General features: G+C 41.9%; 1 protein-coding gene across 4 annotated transcripts in view; it reads right to left on the bottom strand.

Annotated features, from left to right (window-relative positions):
- Positions 1 to 366: 366 nt before the first annotated feature.
- Positions 367 to 19,066, bottom strand: part of LOC149146795 (2-oxoglutarate (2OG) and Fe(II)-dependent oxygenase superfamily protein) — a 358,726-nt gene continuing 340,026 nt past the window's right edge. For all 4 annotated transcript variants that reach the window (XR_016264572.1, XR_016264573.1, XM_089448734.1 and 1 more), the window contains one exon: positions 367 to 1,220. Coding sequence is in view for 2 of the 4 variants with exons in the window: in XM_089448734.1 (XP_089304860.1) it covers positions 1,134 to 1,220 (87 nt within the window). In the remaining 2 variants the exon portion in view is untranslated. The remainder of the gene's footprint in view (positions 1,221 to 19,066) is intronic.

Genomic DNA, 19,066 nt, shown 5'->3' with positions numbered 1-19,066 from the left:
GTATTGGATTTATTTAATCTCTTTTACTTTAACATCTCATACAAAATAGGCCATTCCTTACCATGCTCATTGAGATGTTCAACAAGGCCATTTCAATATTTATAATTAGTGCTTGAATTCATATCCACTCAGAAAACACAATTTTTCTTCTATTAAGTGCAATTGTATGTAGCGAAAATCATAATTTTACTTTAACACCTATCCACTCGGAAATCACAATTTTTCTTTAATTAAGTGCAATTGTATGGGGAAAAATTATAATTTTTCTTTAACACCTAATAACACAAAATAAGCCATTCCTCACAATGTCTTCATAGATTATCAACAAGACCATTTCAATAGAAATAATTGGTGGTTGAATTCATGTCCACTTGGAAACTTCAAACTTTTCTTATATTAGGTGCAATTGTCTGATTGATTGAAAATCATAGTTGGAAACTGAATTAGTAAAAGAAAATGCACAGCCATGGACCATGTTGGATGAAAAACCTCTATCCATGATGTGGGATTCACTTGCAGCAACAATAGAGCCCACTAAGAATGAAGATCTAGACCAGATGGCATAATGCAGCAACCTTATAATTGCAAATTTATACTCATCGACCAACATAAGCCTGACTAATTTGTGACTACTTAATTATAGAGGTAGACAATGCTCTGTCCAAAAGCTGACAAAATTAGGAGCTTTGTCCACCAATTGCAAAGTCTTGCAAATCAAGCATGAACAGAAAAGTTAACTATTGGAAAAGGTAAACTGAGGGATGTCTAAATACATTTTTAACATAAAACCATCTTTCAAAGTTGATGGGAAATTAATTGTTGAAGAAATATTGAGATCAGAGGAAGAATTGACAAGTACAATTGCTGAGTGATTGCCTGATAAGTAGCAGAGACTTTGCACGCTTGGCTCTGATCAAACTTTATCAAGGTGAAAGTGTTAAGAATAAAATGTAACAGGCATGGGGAATATGCACATCATGTGAACAATGCCACATCTCAGATGAGTGAACAGGAGTAAATGTGAATACGTAAGAACAATGATAAAGATTCCAGCTCTGCTTTTCCAAGTGATCTGGCGATCACTAGCAAGAATATCAAAGCAAATATCGATTCAAAGGCAGCTTCTGAATTTATCAATCCACTTGTACTTGATCTCTGATCCATTTAGTAGCGACCCATTTTTGTCCTTTGATAACAGGGCAGCTCCCATGCAAGGACGTCTGTAAATATCATTTGGCAAATTCAATAAATCAGAACATGCATCTAAAACACCAATAAAAATGGGGACACAGCAAATAGTTAAAATGAAGTCATAAAATGAATTCATTGTGTGGATAGGCACTTTAAATCCCAATATGAAGGAGATGTTGTCACATTAGATAGCAATATATTAAAATTAACAAAAAAACAAATAACATTCTATTAAAACACAACAAAAAAATAAAGTTGGCTCAATTAAACAAAAAATAGTATGGGTGAGATGTTGGGTTTGCATTAGCATTAGGTAACAATATATTAAAAAATAATAGAAAATAAAGTTGGCTCAATTAATTATAATAATAATAAAAATACAAGTCACACAAAAGAGAACAATGAGAAGGTTGAAGTATTTTTATTACTAATATAAATCTTCAAGAATTTATTTGCCGTTGAGATAAAAAACAAAAAGTTAAAAATCTCTTTTACTCCTATTGAGCATTCCATTGACTACAACTAAAAGTAGTCAATGGAATTTTAATTGAAAGAACATTATAACAATCTATAATTTAATATAAATCAGTCTAGATTATCTTAACCCCAGATCTGTCAAGCACAGAGAAGAATCAAGTCTTTGAGGTGAAAAGTTGTCCTCAAATTTTGCACCCAAAAAGAGATGACTCAAATCTTGCATGTATCTACTCCAATAAAGCTATATAATGTTCAAAATTAGAAAATTCCCATTTGAATTAAGTACAGGAACATAGTGTGAAAATTCCAATATGGAATCCTATTGCAGCAACTTGTGTTATTTCTCCTAACTGATAAATTAATTATTCAGTTTACTGCTATAGAAACATCAAAATAAACACATTGCAACCTTCACAAATAAAACTATAGTAAATAAATAGCACTGGAAACTGGGGAATTCTAGCACAAACACATAAAATATGAGACAATTATTTTTGGACAATTGTCCCCGGAAAAATTGAACTCGGGAAAATTGGTGCAGCAATGAAGGTTTTTATTATTATGTAGTAGTGAAAATCTGAGTACAATCTGGATGCCTAAAACTGGCAATCCACAACAAGAAACTCTGGGCAAAATTATTGAAAGGAATTTACCCTTCCTCCACAAGCAATCCCGACACAACTTGCCTACGAAAACTCTGACTTCTGAAGCTTTTGCATCACCCTCTGCACTGGATTGCGCAGTCACTATGACATCTAGCCTCTGACTGGTCCCTAATGAAGTCGTTTTGCCTTCTACTGCTAAGAAATTTGTCTCTCTGACCGTCTGGAACCTCTACCCAACCTCTGGATCTGAAAACGATTTTCTCTCCAGCAAATCGAGCTGCCCTCTCTGAATCTACTACGCTGCCTCACTGGGATAACTCGACCCTCTTGCTGTTGCCTCTCTGGATCTAGAAAAACTTCATCTGGATTACTGTTCATGCCCCTCACTCATTGCTTCAATCTTTGGCTCTCTCTCCGGCAACTAATTGCTACTACTCAGGAAATCGAACTGCACAAATGTCTTCGCCATCACCACATCGGCTCCTTTTATAATCCACCATTAGAGTACCAACGACCAAGATTAAAACATAATCAATGGCTAGGATAATCTCTGAATCGATCCGTGTGAGTTTCTAGATCATTCTCGTCTTATCTCAATTAATAATGATTAATTAACCATATTCCCTAATTTTAGACTTAGGAAATATTTAAAAAACAGTTAATACTCTAATTGAGACACTTCTAGGCAGAATTTATAGAAACGATTATGGGTTTTGGAGATCTCATGTATTCTAGCCTCTCCACCAAATTCCGTGGCTAAAACACATCCGATGCTACAAAAACTAACACATAGAATTGAGCTCTATGCAAGGAAAGTTATCAGTGATAAAGACAATTCAATGATCACAAGCCTGAACAATGTTTGTAAAATATAAATAAGACTATCATTGCCAAATAGAAACTCGACTTAGCCTGGAACAAACCATTAAGAAACTATGACATTTTTTATTTTCATTGTGTTTACTTCCAGACAAGGTTGCATGGAGCAATACCATAGTGTTGGAAATACTGAGAGGGGGGTGAATCAATAATTCCCTTCATTTAGTTAATTTTTAAACTTCAGAGCATTAATTAACATTTGCATCAAATCATAAATTAACAACACAATTCAACAATGCACAATATCAAACACAGCAGATAGGAGATTTTTAGCTGGAGACTCTTCAGAGAGAAAAACCACTCAACGCTTCTTAATATAACTCTTTTAAAGACTACATCAATAGGAAGATCCAAGTTCCAATATTTACCAGCTACAACTAAAAAGCTGCTCCAACACATAGATTTACCAGCTCCAACTAGAAGGACGCTCCAACGCCTTGGTTTACTAGCTCCAACTAGAGGGATGCTCCAATGCCCTACACAGGCTCCAACCTGCCCTTGCACCACCTTGCCATCCTAAAGAGTTCTCAGGCTCCAATCTAAAGGAAACTCCACTCTCCTGCCTTACACCATACAAATTGAAGATATTCTCAAGCTCCAACCTAAAGGAGTCTTCAGTCTCATCCGTGCACCACCCAACCACCCTAAAAATAAAAATAGTGAGATACACTGTGGGCTCCCGTACCAGGGACAATGACCCACTTACAAAGATATTCAACAACTCTTTTTTTCTACTGATATATGTCCAAATGTGAAATGATATGCCAAACTTCGAATTGCTCCTTGTTTCTTACTTCAATAACAACTCGAACTAGAACCAAATTCAAGACCGTTGATGTATACTTCAGATGTACAATCAACCACAAAACTGCCTTTTGCATACTGTCAAGATAATAATCAAATAAGTTGAAGCAAAGAATCTCACTTGTGTACCTGAAGGTGTCCTTTGAGCTTATGTCAAGGATATCTTTGAAGATGCCTGTTTTTTATCTGATCTTGCGCTGCCACACACATTGATGTTGTTATTCACTGTGGTAGATCAGATCCCCTTATGTTGCTTTTGATGGCAGATAATAATAAGGCTATTATGCTCCCAAGTAGATCTGAAGTTGATCATTGTTCATAGGGTCATTACTGTGAAAGTTTATCTATTGCAGCTACTGGAAATTATTCTTCTAAATCAAAAATTAATTATGCAGTTTATTTGCTACGGCAAATAATGAATAAAATGACTACTGCAATTCTCACCATAAAAATACTGCGGAAAATAAAATACTAGAAACTGAAAAATTCTAGCACACACAAAATAAATTTGACAGTTATTTTTGGACAATTGTCCCTGGAAAAACCTAACTTAGGAAAATTGGTGCAGCGGATGAGGGTTTTATTATTAATGTTCAACAGTAATTTTGAGTACGATAATTTAGATGCCCATCCGACAATCTAATCTGAAGAAAATACTGGCAAAAATATTCTGAGAATTTTCTTTCACCCCACAGTTATTTTCTGCCTCTGAAATAGCTTACCCAGCCTTTGTGTTGAGATGCCTGTGTCACCCTCTACGCAGTGCCTATCCTGGCCCTCTGAAGATTTCGGCATTCCTTCCTTCGACTCTTCTGATAACTGAAAATCATCCTCCCGAAATGCTATTGCTCTCCTCTTACACCTGCTACTCTCCCTCTGGCTCTATCTTCTCTATTGAGATGTTGCCACTGAGAAAATCAAACTACCTGGTTAACTAAGTACCTGCACTGGATGATCTCCATCACCACATCGACTTTCTTTTATAATCCACTAGTGGAGCACCAATGGCCAAGATTAAAACTTAATCAATGGCTGGGATCATTTCTGGGTCGATCCGTGTCAGTTTCTAGATGATTCACGTCTTATCTAAATTAAAATTGATTAATTAACCATATTCCCTAAGTTTAGACTTAGGAAATATTCAAAAAACGGTTAATAATCTAATTGAGTCACTTCTAGGCGGAATTTTCATAAACGATTTCTGGGTTTTGGAGATCTCATGTATTCTAGCCTCTCCACAAAATTGTGGCTAGAACATATATGATGCTACAAAAACTAACACTCCCTCTTAGCGAGGAATGTGTTCTCTCATTGTTGCTTCCTGTAGCAACAATCTATCTCTGCATCATCTCTTGTTACGCTATTGATGTCTGGTTGTTGTTGCCCACCAACTACTAACTCTAATATACGTTGCATTTATGTTGTCGCTGACCCTGTCATACTGTTGCCAACACTGCATTTGCACTGCAACTCCCTCTCATATGTTGTTGTTGCAACTGCAACATCTAAAATAGCCTATCCCTGCTACTGAAACGGGTTTTCCACCATACCCATCTGTTCTCTTGAATAGACGAAGTTAGCTCTCCCTAGAGCTTTTGTGAGTATATCTACAACATGCTTTTCTGTGGGAACATGTTGTAGCTGCATTGCTCCTCGTTGTACACAATCTTTGATGAAGTGACACCAAATATCGATGTGCTTCAACTTGTCATGAAACACTGGTTTCTCAGAGAGCTTTACGCAACTTTGAGTATCACAATAGACATTAGTCACCTCCATCCTCTGCATGAACAAGCTTACTAGTAGCTTCCGAAGCCATATAGCTTTGCACGTAGCTGTGTCGGCTGCCATATACTTTTCTTCTGTAGAGTTCAGTGCTACTAACTTTTTCTTCCTACTACACCAAGAAACCATCCCTGATCCAACACTGAAGTAGTACCCAGAGATACTTTCCCAGTCCACTGCACTGCCTGACCAATTTGCATCTGTGTACCCACAAAGTCTAGCATCATCCTCTCGAGTATATTTCAACCCATATTCGACTGTGCCGCGAATGTACCTCAGAATATGCCTCACTGCTGCCTAATGTACCCTTTTCGGTTCCACCATGAACTAACTAAGGGTATTGACTGCAAAGCAAATATCTGGCCTAGCATTGACCAGATACATGAGAGACCCAATGAGTTGTCTATACAAGGTGCGGTCAACATCGTTGTCATCGGATGCATCTATCTTCTTCTAGTTGGTAATCGTCGATGTAGACATGGGTCTGCAATCCTGCATTTTGAACGTCTTCAGAATATATGTAGCGTATCTTCCTTGCCCAAGGAAGATCTCCCCATGATTCTTCCACACCTCCAATCCTAGGAAATAGTGCAACAACCCCGAATCCTTCATGTCAAATTCTATTGCCAAGTTCCTCTTGCAATCCTCTATAAGCCCTGATGATCCTGTCAAGAATAGATCATCCACATATAAAACTACAATGAGGGGCCCATCCTCTACCATGAAATAGTAAAAGTTGGGATCTACATCACTCTTGATGAACCCCATCTGCTACAAGTAGGTGTCAACTCTACCATACCATGCCCTGGGAGCTTGCTTGAGCCCGTATAGAGCCTTCTTCAATTTGCACACGTGTGCACCTCTCCTAAGCCTCAAAGCCCTTTGGTTGTTCTATGTACACTCCCTCCTCTATCACTCTGTTTAAGAAGGTTGTCTTGACTCCATCTGGTGAATCTGCCATCCCATCTAAGCTACTAGAGATATAATTGACTGGATAGAAGTGTATCTGGCAACTGGGGGAAAGGTTTCCTCATAATCTGTCCCTTTCTTTTGCACGTACCCCTTTGCCACGAACTTATCCTTGTACTTTTCCACACTGCTATCTACTGCATATTGTTGGAATTTCTAAGTTTAACTCGTTAGAAATTCTTCCTGTACTATCTAGTTTATTTCACCTACTCGTTTAATTACTTAACAAGTTATTTACTATGTAAATACTGAAAATAAACACAAGTACAGTATCAACATCTATAGATCATCAACTGAAAGAAAACAAGCACACAAGTGACACCGTTATTTTTGGACCAATGTCCCCAGAAAAACACAATGCGGGAAAATCGGTGCAGTTATTCAGAGGGTTTTATTATTATGCAGTTTTCAGAATACAACTAGGGTGCCAGAAATGGCTCACCCAACAGAGAATGCCCTTGGCAGTAGTACCTCTCCTTCAAGACAAAAATTCTGATTGATTAATTATCGAATGAACGATCACACAACAACAATTGCAACTTCCACTTCTCTATGTCACTCTGATAGGGACTACGTCACCCTACTCGGATCACCAACACCCATTCTGCCCCACAAAAATCCTCCCAGCATTGCCTCTTGGACCTGCGTCAGCTCTACTAGCCTCTGCGCAGCTATTGAAGTTGCTGCGTCAGCCCTCAGACCCTCCGCGTCACACACGCTGCCCTCTCCTGGGTCTGTGCAGCTCCCAGCTACCTTTGCGTAGCACCCAACTGCCTCTGCGTCAACCTCTCCAGGCTCTGCGCTATCTCTCTGTTACTAACTCTGCCTCTTTGTTATGTATTCACTGCCCCTCGCTGTTGATCATTGATTCGATTTCTCTTAGCAAACCCCGCTCTAGAAAATCGAATGACTGATCACTCTCCTGTTCTCCAACTGACCCTCAAACCTCCTCTTATACTTTTCTCGTTGGTCCTTCAATGGCCAAGATTAAATCTCTAATCAACGGCTAAGATTAGATTTGGCTTGATCCATGACTTTTGGAACATTCTAACCCAATTTTATATTAATACCCATTAATATTTTATTTTTCCTAAGTTTAGACTTAGGAACTCCATTAAAAATATTAATTATTTTAATATCTCCCAAACTAGTTAGAATCTGCCCAAACCATTTCTGGGTCTTGGAGATCTCATGTGCTTTAGCCTCCCCACCAATTTTCATGGCTAGAGCACATTCGATGCTACCCCAAACCAACACTCCCTCTTAGCGAGGACTCTGCTCTAGTAATACTCCTCACTGAGTATCACCTTGATTATCCAACATTGGCCCCTGTGTTGATGCTAGGCCTACCCGCCCAACATCCTCTGCACTGCTACATCCTGTACTACTGCCCATGGCCCTGCCACTACCACTACTGCATCCGCATGGCAGCTCCCTCTACATCCATGCTGTTGTTGGTCCATACTCTCAGCACTGAATCTGCACTACATCCCCCTCTCATCATGCTACATCGTGCTACTGCCCTGCAACTTAGTCTCCCACTCCTCGGAGACTGCATTAAGTGCGGTCCTCACCAGCATCTCCCCATCAAGTGTCGCTCCTATGTAAGTTAGATGGTCCTAGATCTCCTTCAATCAACCGAGGAAGTGATCTATCTTCTCCCCCTTCTGCATCTGGTATGACCGCAGCTGATTCTCAAGTAACATCTTCCTCTGCACGGAAGTATGCTAGTACAATTTCTTCAAGGCCTCCGACATCTCATTTGTCGTATCCTTCTCGACAATATGTTAGACCACATGATCCTTGACCCCTCAAGGATGATGCACTTCGCCCTGGCCATTGCCTCCTCGTACTTCTCATTTTTAGTTGGGTCAACTGGGATTGCCACTACTCTCAAGGTGAAGGCCTTGATGCGATATCTGTCTATAATGGACCAGATCCTAGCTTTCCAGACCACAAAGTTGGATGCTCCGTTGATCTGATAATCACCCTATGAGTGACCTCAGTGAAGAATTATTAAACAAAAGGTATCACAAACCCATGCGCTGGTGTGTGTTCTGTGTTATTGAAAGGAGTTGTCTATAATGCGACTTTTTGGAGATTCCGGTGACGGAATCCGGCGGAAGAAATTGAGGTTAAATCTTGATTTGTTGCAATTAAAATGGTTTTTTAACTGCATATTTGGATTCAGCACCCTAAAAAACCCTGGGATGCTTTGATTGTGCAGAAACTAGCTATCAAACTTGCGATTCCAATAAATTGCTGCCGGATTTTGACCGGAAAAACCCACCGAAAAAGTTTCCAAAAAGTCGCATTATAGACAACTGCTTATTGAAACAACGGATCGATCAGATTGCCAATACACAAAAAATAAATGGAAAGACAGCAGAGAAATACAATAAGCAATACAAAGACACAAACAATTTTTAATAAGGAGTTCACCCTATTCTCCAGGGCTACGTCTCCGGTCCAGCTTCAGTGGTGGCCTTGTTTTATTGTGTCTTTCAACAGAGGAATTACAATGCAGGGACTCGATATGAGTTCTCCTGAAGCAGATTTTGCTTGGCAGGGTGGTTCTTGGATTCCCCAAGCCACTTGGAGTACACAGACTCTTGTTCTTCCTACCAGGTCTGTGACCCTCGATCTACAGCGGAAAGAGCAAACTGTGATGCTCAATCCGGACAAATTCCTCTATGGGAAGGCTTGTTTCTTCAAGCCCTCTGGTGCTTGATGCTGCCTATGGTCAGCTCAGCCCTCTGTCTCCTCTGCTTGGCTTTATTGTCTCTATGCTCAGTCGTCCTCTCAGGGTTCACTGTTCACTGTCTCTCTTGGTCGCTTGGACTCTTTGTTTTGAATCTCTCTCTGAATCCCCGTTCACTGTCTCTATTCATGGCTTTAGCCATTCAACCTCCACGCCTGTTCGGTTCCTCTCCCGCCTGCGTCGATTCGCCTGTCGCCTGTGTGCTTGGAATTCCCTGTTCGGCGTCAGCATGAACGCTCGAGAAGTAGCCATGTGTCCTCACTGGAACAGCGCCAGCCTGTTCGTCGATTCATTTCTTTCTCCACCGTGGCGGTCAACGGATTCCAAATCCTCTTAAATCGCGGCTTAATCCCCTGTCAATTCCGCTCTGTCTATCAGACGCAATCTCAGCCATCCGATCTGGGCTCCTCCAGATCCAACATCATTCGCACGCCGAGCGCGGTTGACTTGCTCGACCGATAACGCGCGATCGCGGCGGTTTTTCTCTCACCTCCGCTGCCACGTGTCAATCACTAAGGGTGCTCGCTCCGTTTTCTCCAAAACCGCTTACCATTCAAGGGCGCCCCGATCAATACCACCGGTTTCCATGGTGCAGGTCCTGCCTTTGTACTTTAGCGCCTTTACCTTTTTCCGCCCGCGGTCCTCTGGTTCCCCCACGTGACCGAGTGCTTAACGCTCCTCCTTTTCGGCCCTGTTTGCCCAGCGATGCGCATTAGCGCATCGAAAATCAACTCCTTTTCCCGATCCGGGGCTCCCAGGGGCTATTTTGACCTCCTGCGCAGTCTCCATGGGCCTCGGTCAACGCGCTTTGACTGAGGTCCTCATCGTTCCGCGCCGGCTGCCATGGCCACTGGTTCAGGGTGTTTTCGATTGTTGTTTTGGATTCTTCAAGGATTTGTTTCATCCCGATATAGTCATGGTTCTATGATAGTCGTTTATGGATCCGATTTGGATCACGGCCTCCCAACTGAAAAGCTTTTGGACCACCAAAAGTTGGTTTTCTTCAAGCATCGACTAAGTGAGGAAACTGTTGTCTCACTTGTCCAATCTCAATCCACTTCGCACTGCTCGGCTTCGAACCTTTAAGCCCAATTCTGAGGTATTCCACCTGTCCACTGCGCGTCGTCCTTACCTTCCTATCCAGCACTGTATCTTCCTACAACTCATTAAGATATTCAGGTAGTAGGTCATCAACAGAAGGTAATTGACTCTGCTCTTCAGGGTCCTCAATCATTGAAGGTTCAAACAACCTCAAGCAATTTGCGTTCACGACTAAGTAGATGTGCATGTAAGTTGGCAGATCAAGGCGAAAAGCATTTTCACCAATCTTCTCAAGTATCCTGAAGGGTCCATACCTAATAGGTTTTAGCTTCTTACCTTCACCTTACATCCTGTCCTTGCTGATATACAGCCAGACTTGGTCTCCAACTTGAAAACTATGCTCCATCCGATGCTTATCATGCCTAGCCTTGTACTTGGTCTGGCTCTTTTCCAGCTGTTCCTGTACTACCTGGTGGATCTCCTAGATCTGTTCAATGAAACTAGTTGCTTTGTCCACATCACTGTGTCCATCAACCATGGTATCTTTACCAAAGACAAAATCCAAGGGAGACCTTGGTATGAAACCAAAGCAGGTCTCAAAAGGAGATCTCTGGGTAGAAGAGTTTTGGCTCTATTGTAAGCATGCTGCACATAACACAAGTGTTCATCCCAAAGCTTAGGGTGTTTGCTGCAATATCCTCTCAGTAACTGGATCACTGTCCTGTTCACTACTTCTGTCTGGCCATCTGTTTGTGGATGAAAAGCTGTGCTTTTCTTTAATATGGTGTCCATTAGTTCCCACAAACTGGACCAAAACTTTCCCACAAATCGGGTGTCTCGATTAGATATAATGGAAGTGGGTAATCCAAAATGAACCCATACATGTTCAAAGAATAATTTTGCTGTTTGTTCAGCTGTAATCTGTTTACTACAGGGTATCAAAATACACATTTTGCTGAACCTATCCACAACAACATATAGATAATCATGACCTTTCCTAGATTTAGGCAGTCCTCCAACAAAATCCATGGAAATGCTTTCCCAAGGGTGAGAAGGAACTGGCAACAGAGTGTACAAGCCTAGTTTTCTATTGTTGGGCTTGCTTTTAGCACACATAGCACACCCCTTTACATATCTAGAAACTGTCTCACTCATTCTTGGCCAATAACAGAACTTTGCAGTTGTGCAACTGTTTTACTTACCCCGAAGTGACCTGATATCAAAGAAGTGTGTGGTTCCCTAATTATCTTTGCTCTCTCAGTTTGTGGAATGCAAAGTTTCCCACAATGATATAAGAGTCGGTCCTTCACATGATAATCCAATTCTTCTACTCTTTTGCCTTAACTCAAAGTTGCATATACATCTTTAAAGTCCATATCCTAAGCATACTGTTCTATGTAGCTTTCATGTAGCACAGAATTATGCTTAAGTATGGTAGATGCATTTATAATGGGTCTAGATAACATGTCTGCAACCTTGTTATGTATGCCCTTTTTATATGTGATGACTAAATGAAACTGTTGTAGAAAACCCATCCATCTGTAATGTCTTGATCGTCGCAACTTAGTTTGGGAGTGTAGATATTGAAGTGGCTGATGATCAGTATGTATTATTGTTTCATTGCCCATTAAGTAATGTTTCCACTTTTTCACACTCTGAACTAATGCATACAATTCCTTATCATATGTAGGATAGTTAACTACTGTAGGATTAAAAGTCTCAGAATGATAACATATGGGTTTACTGTGCTGTGTCAACACTGCTCCCATGGCATAGTCACTGGCATCAGTTTGGATCTCAAATGGTCTTTGTAGATCTAGCAGTGCTAGTATAGGTGTTGTACTAATTTGTTCTTTCAAGGTGTCGAATGCTTTCTGCTGTTTGCCTCCCCACTGAAACACCTTGTTCAATCCTATCAAAGCATGTAAGGGAGCTGCAATTGAGGAAAAATTTGAAATTAACTTCCTCCAATACTGTGCTGCTCCTAAGAAGCTTCTCACTTCTGTAACAGACTTGGGTTTAGGCTAGTTTACAATGACTGCCACTTTAGAGGGATCTATTTTCAATTCACCTCCCCCTACTATATGACCCAAATAATTTAGAGAGGTTTTACCAAATTCACATTTGGAGAGTTTAACATAAAGTTTTTCTCTTTTCAAAACATCTAATGTCTGCTTAACCTGCTTTAAATGTTCTTCCCACATTCTACTAAAAATCAGAATGTCATCCAGATACATAATAACAAAATCATCAAGAAAAGGTCTGAGTACGTCATTCATTAATCTCATGAAAGTAGCAGGGGCACTGGTCAAGCCAAAAGGCATAACCAGTCATTCATACAATCCCTGCTTTGTTTTGAAAGCAGTCTTCCATGCATCTTGCTCTGCAACTCTGCCCTGATGGTATCCACTGTGCAAATCCAGCTTGGTGAAATAAACAGCTTCCTTCAATTGATCTAAAAGATCATCTATGCAAGGAAGAGGATAACGATTTTTTATTGTTATTTTATTCAGTGCTCGATAATCAATGCACATTCTCCACGAGCCATCTTTCTTTCTCCCGAAAACAATTGGTGACCCACATGGTGACGTGCTAGGTCTGATGAACCCTTTCTCAAGCAACCCCTGCACCTGCTTCTTGATTTCAGCATTCTCTAAAGCAGATAACCTATACATCCCAATGTTAGGTAAAGGAACATCTTGCTACAAAATAATATCATGTACTATTCCCTTTTTGGGTGGCAGACCTTGAGGTTCTTGAAACAAGACATCATACTCTGAAACAATCTTTTCTATATCAGCTTGCTGATCAGAATTACAGCCCTCAAATACATTGGTTTTATCAGTTTTCTTTTCCTTTACAACCATTAGTAAGAATTGTTTGCATGAATTTATCATTCTTTTCATATGTCATGAGTTTATGAGAGTATAATTATTCTTGAGCTTATGAGCTCTTACAAAGTATTCGATTCCATCTTTAACAAGTAGATACTTATTCTCAACTCTATAGAAAATAGCTTTTCTATCATACAAGTAAGGACTTCCTAAAACAATTCCACATATATCCAAAGGAATTACATCTAACTCAACCTCATCTACAAATGCTGACCCAAAAGAAAACTTGAGTTTGCACTATCTAGTCACTTGTAGTTGTGCTTTATCATTCAACCATCCTAATGGGTATGGTTTCTTATGAGGTGTAGTTGCTAATCCCAATTTCTTTACAATTGCTTCAAAAATCAGATTTACTTGTGAGCCACTATCAAACAAAGTATCAATCTTTTGATATTTGGAGACAACTCGAATATGGAAAAGCTCACGCCTTCTTCTCTCATGTTCTTCATCAACGACAGATTGAGCATAATTACTAGTAGATGCTTCAGAGTTCTTACCTTGTATACCTGTAGCTGCAATGATTGTTTTATCTACCGAGTCTGACCCCAAATCCTTCTGAATAGCTGCAGCAATCTTCTTCTTCTTTCCCTTGGACTTCTTAGGTCTCAGCTCTAGATGCAGAATCCAACAGTGCTCATCATCATGCCCCTCCTTTTTATAGTGGGTGCATGAGGCTTTGCCTTTCTGTGCAGTGTTAGCCTTCCTTGCTTTCCACTTCTGCTTTCTTTTCTCCTTGCTCTTGCTTACAGTGGGTTGGGATGGTCCCCCAACTTCTGGATTTCCATTCTTTCCTCTAGCTTCTAGATGAGTAGCTTGTACAGATACCTCATCTATACTAGTGGGATTAAACATGAGGATGGTATGCCTCATGTAGTTGTGTAGACCACCAATGTACTTCAAAAGAGTTTCTAGTGAGTCTAATGAAATACCCAACATCAATGCTCTCTTTCGGAACTCTTGAGTATACCTTTGTACACTTTGCCCTTTCAACTGCCGAAGAGTTTGCCAGCTCATCATGGCTTGTTGCATGTAGGCCAATGGATATAACTGCTTTTTGATTGCAATAACAAATTCACTCTAGACAGAGATGGTCTTACCATGCTTCCTCATATCAGCTTGGGTTCTGCCTTCCCACCAAACCAAGGCAGTGCCCCCTAGGCGAAGGCTTGCCAGCTGAATCTTGCTCTTGTCTGAGTCTATATTTTGTACTCTGCAATACACATCAATTTGTCTTATCCAATTGTCCAACTTTTCAGCATTTAGCTCTCCATCATATATAGGCAAATCAAATTTAACATCTAACTTAATCAAAGATGCTTTCTTATTATGCACAGGGCTACTAGGAGGTGTAGGGAAGCTTTCTTCTTTCCCCTTTCCTTTGGAGTGGTCATGGGAATGAGATTCATCTTCTTCTTTATCTTGCTTAGAGCCTGATGAATCTTCACCCTTATGCTTTCTAAAGTCCCTATACATTTCTTCCACCATGGACTTTATAGCTAGGAAACTTTCTATGAATTGGGAGTCTGGCCCTACAGAACCTTCTTCTGACATTGTCTTTCGAGAATAGACTCTCCCAATTTTAGGATTAGTTTCCACCAATTTTCCTTCTCCTAATTTGAGCTTTGATCTAGTGAGCATTCACAGCGAAACCAACACAAGCTTGTCTAACCTTACAGCCTAGAGCTCTAATACCACTTGATCTGATAATCACCCTATGAGTGACCTCATTGAAGATTTATTAAACAAAAGGTATTACAGACCCATGTGCTGGTGTGTGTTTTGTGTTATTGAAACAACGGATCAATCAGATTGCCAATACACAAAAAATAAATGGAAAGACAGCAGAGAAATACAGTAAGCAATACAAAGACAAACAATTTTTAATAAGGAGTTCACCCTATTCTCCAGGGCTACGTCTCCGGTCCAGCTTCAGTGGTGGCCTTGTTTTATTGTGTCTTTCAGCAGAGGAATTACAATGCAAGCACTCGATATGAGTTCTCCTTAAGCAGATTTTGCTTGGCAGAGTGGTTCTTAGATTCCCCAAGCCACTTGGAGTACACAAACTCTTGTTCCTCCTACCAGCTCTGTGACCCTCGGTCTACAGTGGAAAGAGCCAACTGTGGTGCTCAATCCGGACAGATTCCTCTATGGGAAGGCTTGATTCTTCAAGCTCTCTGGTGCTCGATGCTGCCTATGGTCAGCTCGGCCCTCTGTCTCCTCTGCTTGGCTTTACTGCTCTCTGTGCTCAGTCCTCCTCTCAGGGTTCACTGTTCACTGTCTCTCTTGGTCGCTTGGACTCTTCGTTCGGAATCTCTCTCCGAATCCCCGTTCACTGTCTCTGTTCATGGCTTTAGCCATTCGACCTCCACGCCTATTCGGTTCCTCTCCCGCCTGCGTCGATTCGCCTGTCGCCTGTGTGCTTGGAATTCCCTGTTCGGCGTCAGCATGAACGCTCGAGAAGTAGCCACGTGTCCTCACTGGAACAGCGCCAGCCTATTCGTCGATTCGTTTCTTTCTCCACCGTGGCGGTCAACGGATTCCAAATCCTCTTAAATCGCGGCTTAATCCCTTGTCAATTCCGCTCTGTCTATCGGACGCAATCTCAGCCGTCCGATCTGGGCTCCTCCAGATCCAACGTCATTCGCACGCCGAGTGCGGTTGACTTGCTCGACCGATAATGCGCGATCATGACGGTTTTTCTCTCACCTCCGCTGCCACGCATCGATTGCTGAGGGTGCTCGCTCCGTTTTCTCCAAAACCGCTTACCATTCAAGGGCGCCCCGATCAATACCGCCGGTTTCCAGGGTGCGGGTCCCGCCTTTGTACTTTAGCACCTTTACCTTTTTCCGCCCGCAGTCCTCTGGTTCCCCCACGTGATCGAGTGCTTAACGCTCCTCCTTTTCGGCCCTGCTTGCCCAGCGATGCGCGTTAGCGCATCGAAAATCAGCTCCTTTTCCCAATCCGGGGCTCCCAGGGGCTATTTTGACCTCCTGCGCAGTCTCCATGGGCCTCGGTCAGCGCGCTTTGACTGAGGTCCTCGTCGTTTCGCGCCAGCTGCCATGGCCACTGGTTCAAGGTGTTTTCGATTACTGTTTTGGATTCTTCAAGGATTTGTTTCATCCCGATATAGTCATGGTTCTATGACAGTCGTTTATGGATCTGATTTGGATCATCCGTCCAACCTATCCTAATCCCTCAGCCCATTCACGGCCATCTCTTTGCCCTTCTCTGTCGACTCCTCCGAGTCTCTCTACTTCCCTCATGTAAGTCCTTTGTTCACCTCCTGCTGAGTCTCTCAACTTCCCTCCTAGAAGTTCTTGGTTCGACTCCCTCTGAGTCTCGATTTCCCTTCTAGAAATCCTTCTGCCAATGTCTTGTTGCCCCACTCTAATCGTCTGACACTAATCCGAATTCCTTGGCTAGAAATCCGCCTCAGCAACAACTCCCTCTATCTTGATCTTGCCCTGTTAGGTATTGTTCTGACCACAGTACCCCACCAGCTTTGCTCCCGTAAACTACCCACAGCTTCCTACGCCCCAGCAACTGAAGAACCAAGCCTCTAGGCTCTGCGCAATCCCGACATTGGCTGAATCTGCACCTCCTAGCCACAGCATCGATCCTTCCTAGCTGAGAAAGATGACTGGGCACTACGTAGGTCAGATCTGCCTCTCTCTGCGTCTGCGCTGACCCTCCTCCTGGCTTGAAATGATGACTCAATCCCTCTGTGTCAACCCTACTCTGCTGCTTTCTGCTAGGAACAGGTTTTGTCACTCGAGACAGTTGTTTCTGCTGCAAATGCTCTGCTTCAGCTAGTGCCTTCAGCTCTCCTATGATCTGTAACCACGCTCTGATACCATGTTGGAATTTCTAAGTTTAACTCGTTAGAAATTCTTCCTGTACTATCTAGTTTATTTCACCTACTTGTTTAATTACTTAACAAGTTATTTACCATGTAAATACTGAAAGTAAACACAAGTACAGTATCAACATCTATAGATCATCAACTGAAAGAAAACAAGCACACGAGTGACACCGTTATTTTTGGACCAATGTCCCCGGAAAAACCCAATGCGAGAAAACCGGTGCAGCTATTCAATGGGTTTTATTATTATGCAATTTTCATAATACAACTAGGGTGCCGCAGTAGTACCTCTCCTCGGAGACAGATATTGCAGCTGATTAATCATCGAATGAACGATCCCACGCAACAATTGCAGCTTCCATTGCTTTGCGTCACTCTGATAGGGACTACGTCACCCTACCCGGCTTACCAGCACCCAGTCTGTCCCACGAAATCCTCCTAGCACTGCCTCTTGGCCCTGTGTCAGCTCTACTAGCCTCTGCATACCTACTGAAGCTTCTGCGTCAGCCCTCAAACCCTCTGCATCACACACGCTGGCTCCTCCTGACTCTGCATAGCCCCCATCTACCTCTGCATCAACCTCTCCGGGCTCTGCACTGTCTCTCTGGTACTAACTCTGCCTCTCTGCTATGTATTCACTACCCCTCGCTGCTGATCACTGATTCGATTTCTCTTAGCAAACCCAGCCCTAGAAAATCGAATGACTGATCACTCTAGTGTGTTCTCCAGCTGACCCTCAAGCCTCCTCTTATACTTTTCTCGTTAGCCCTTCAACGGTAGAGATTAAAATCTCTAAATAATGGCTAAGATTAGATTTGGCTTGATCCATGACTTTTGGAACATTCTAACCCAATTTCATATTAATACCCATTAATATTTTATTTTTCCTAAGTTTAGACTTAGGAACTCCATTAAAAATATTAATTATTTTAATATCTCCCAAACCGATTCGAATCTCCCCAAACCATTTCTGGGTCTTGGAGATCTCATGTACTTTAGCCTCTCCACCAATTTTCATGGCTAGAGCACATCCGATGCTACCCCAAATCAACACATATTTGATCTTATAGATCCAACTTCAAACCTACAACTGATATGTCTTATGGCTTAGGCACTACCTCCCAAACATCATTTGTCATGAAAGAGCTATACTCTTCTACCTTGGCATCTATCCACACCTGATCTTGTGCGGCCTCCTAAAAGATGGAAGGTTCTGCAACCTGAGCTACCATGCTTCCTACCTGTTAGGTTGTCTGCGTTGTCTCTTGCTCGTCCTAGGAGTTCCAATAAACTCCTCTGCATCTCTTAATGTCTGACGAACCTCTCCGTTGGCTCGACCACTAGTTGTGGGAGGTTCTGCCAACTCCTCCTCATCTTGTCTTTGTTGCTCCATCTATTGAGAACTCCTTGGATTCCTGCACCTGAGGAAATATTGGTACTGGTCACAGTACTTGACCCTTGTGACTATCCCCCTGCTTATCCCACTAGTTGCCCCTGTGGCTGCCCCTACTGCTGGACCAAAGGAGCTTCCGCTGACTAATTCTGATCACCTGCAAGCATCTCACGAGACCTCCTAAGGGCTCAGTCCTCCATGAACTTCACGTCTCACCTCACTACTATCTTCCTATAGCTAGGAATGTAGATTTTCAATGCCTTTGAAGTTTCGTTGTACCCAATGAAAAACCCCTTCTCTACAGTCTGATCCAGTTTGGTCCTTTTATCATCTAGCACATGACAATAAGCAATGCTGCCAAAAATTATGAGGTGGCTGACTTCTGGCTTCTTACCTGTGAAAACT

The sequence above is a fragment of the Pinus tabuliformis genome, chromosome X, assembly GCF_031772625.1.
Source record: "Pinus tabuliformis cultivar Carrire ecotype Pingquan chromosome X, CPIR1, whole genome shotgun sequence".
Taxonomy (NCBI): Eukaryota; Viridiplantae; Streptophyta; class Pinopsida; order Pinales; family Pinaceae; genus Pinus; species Pinus tabuliformis.
This window is presented reverse-complemented; position numbering and strand designations above follow the sequence as displayed.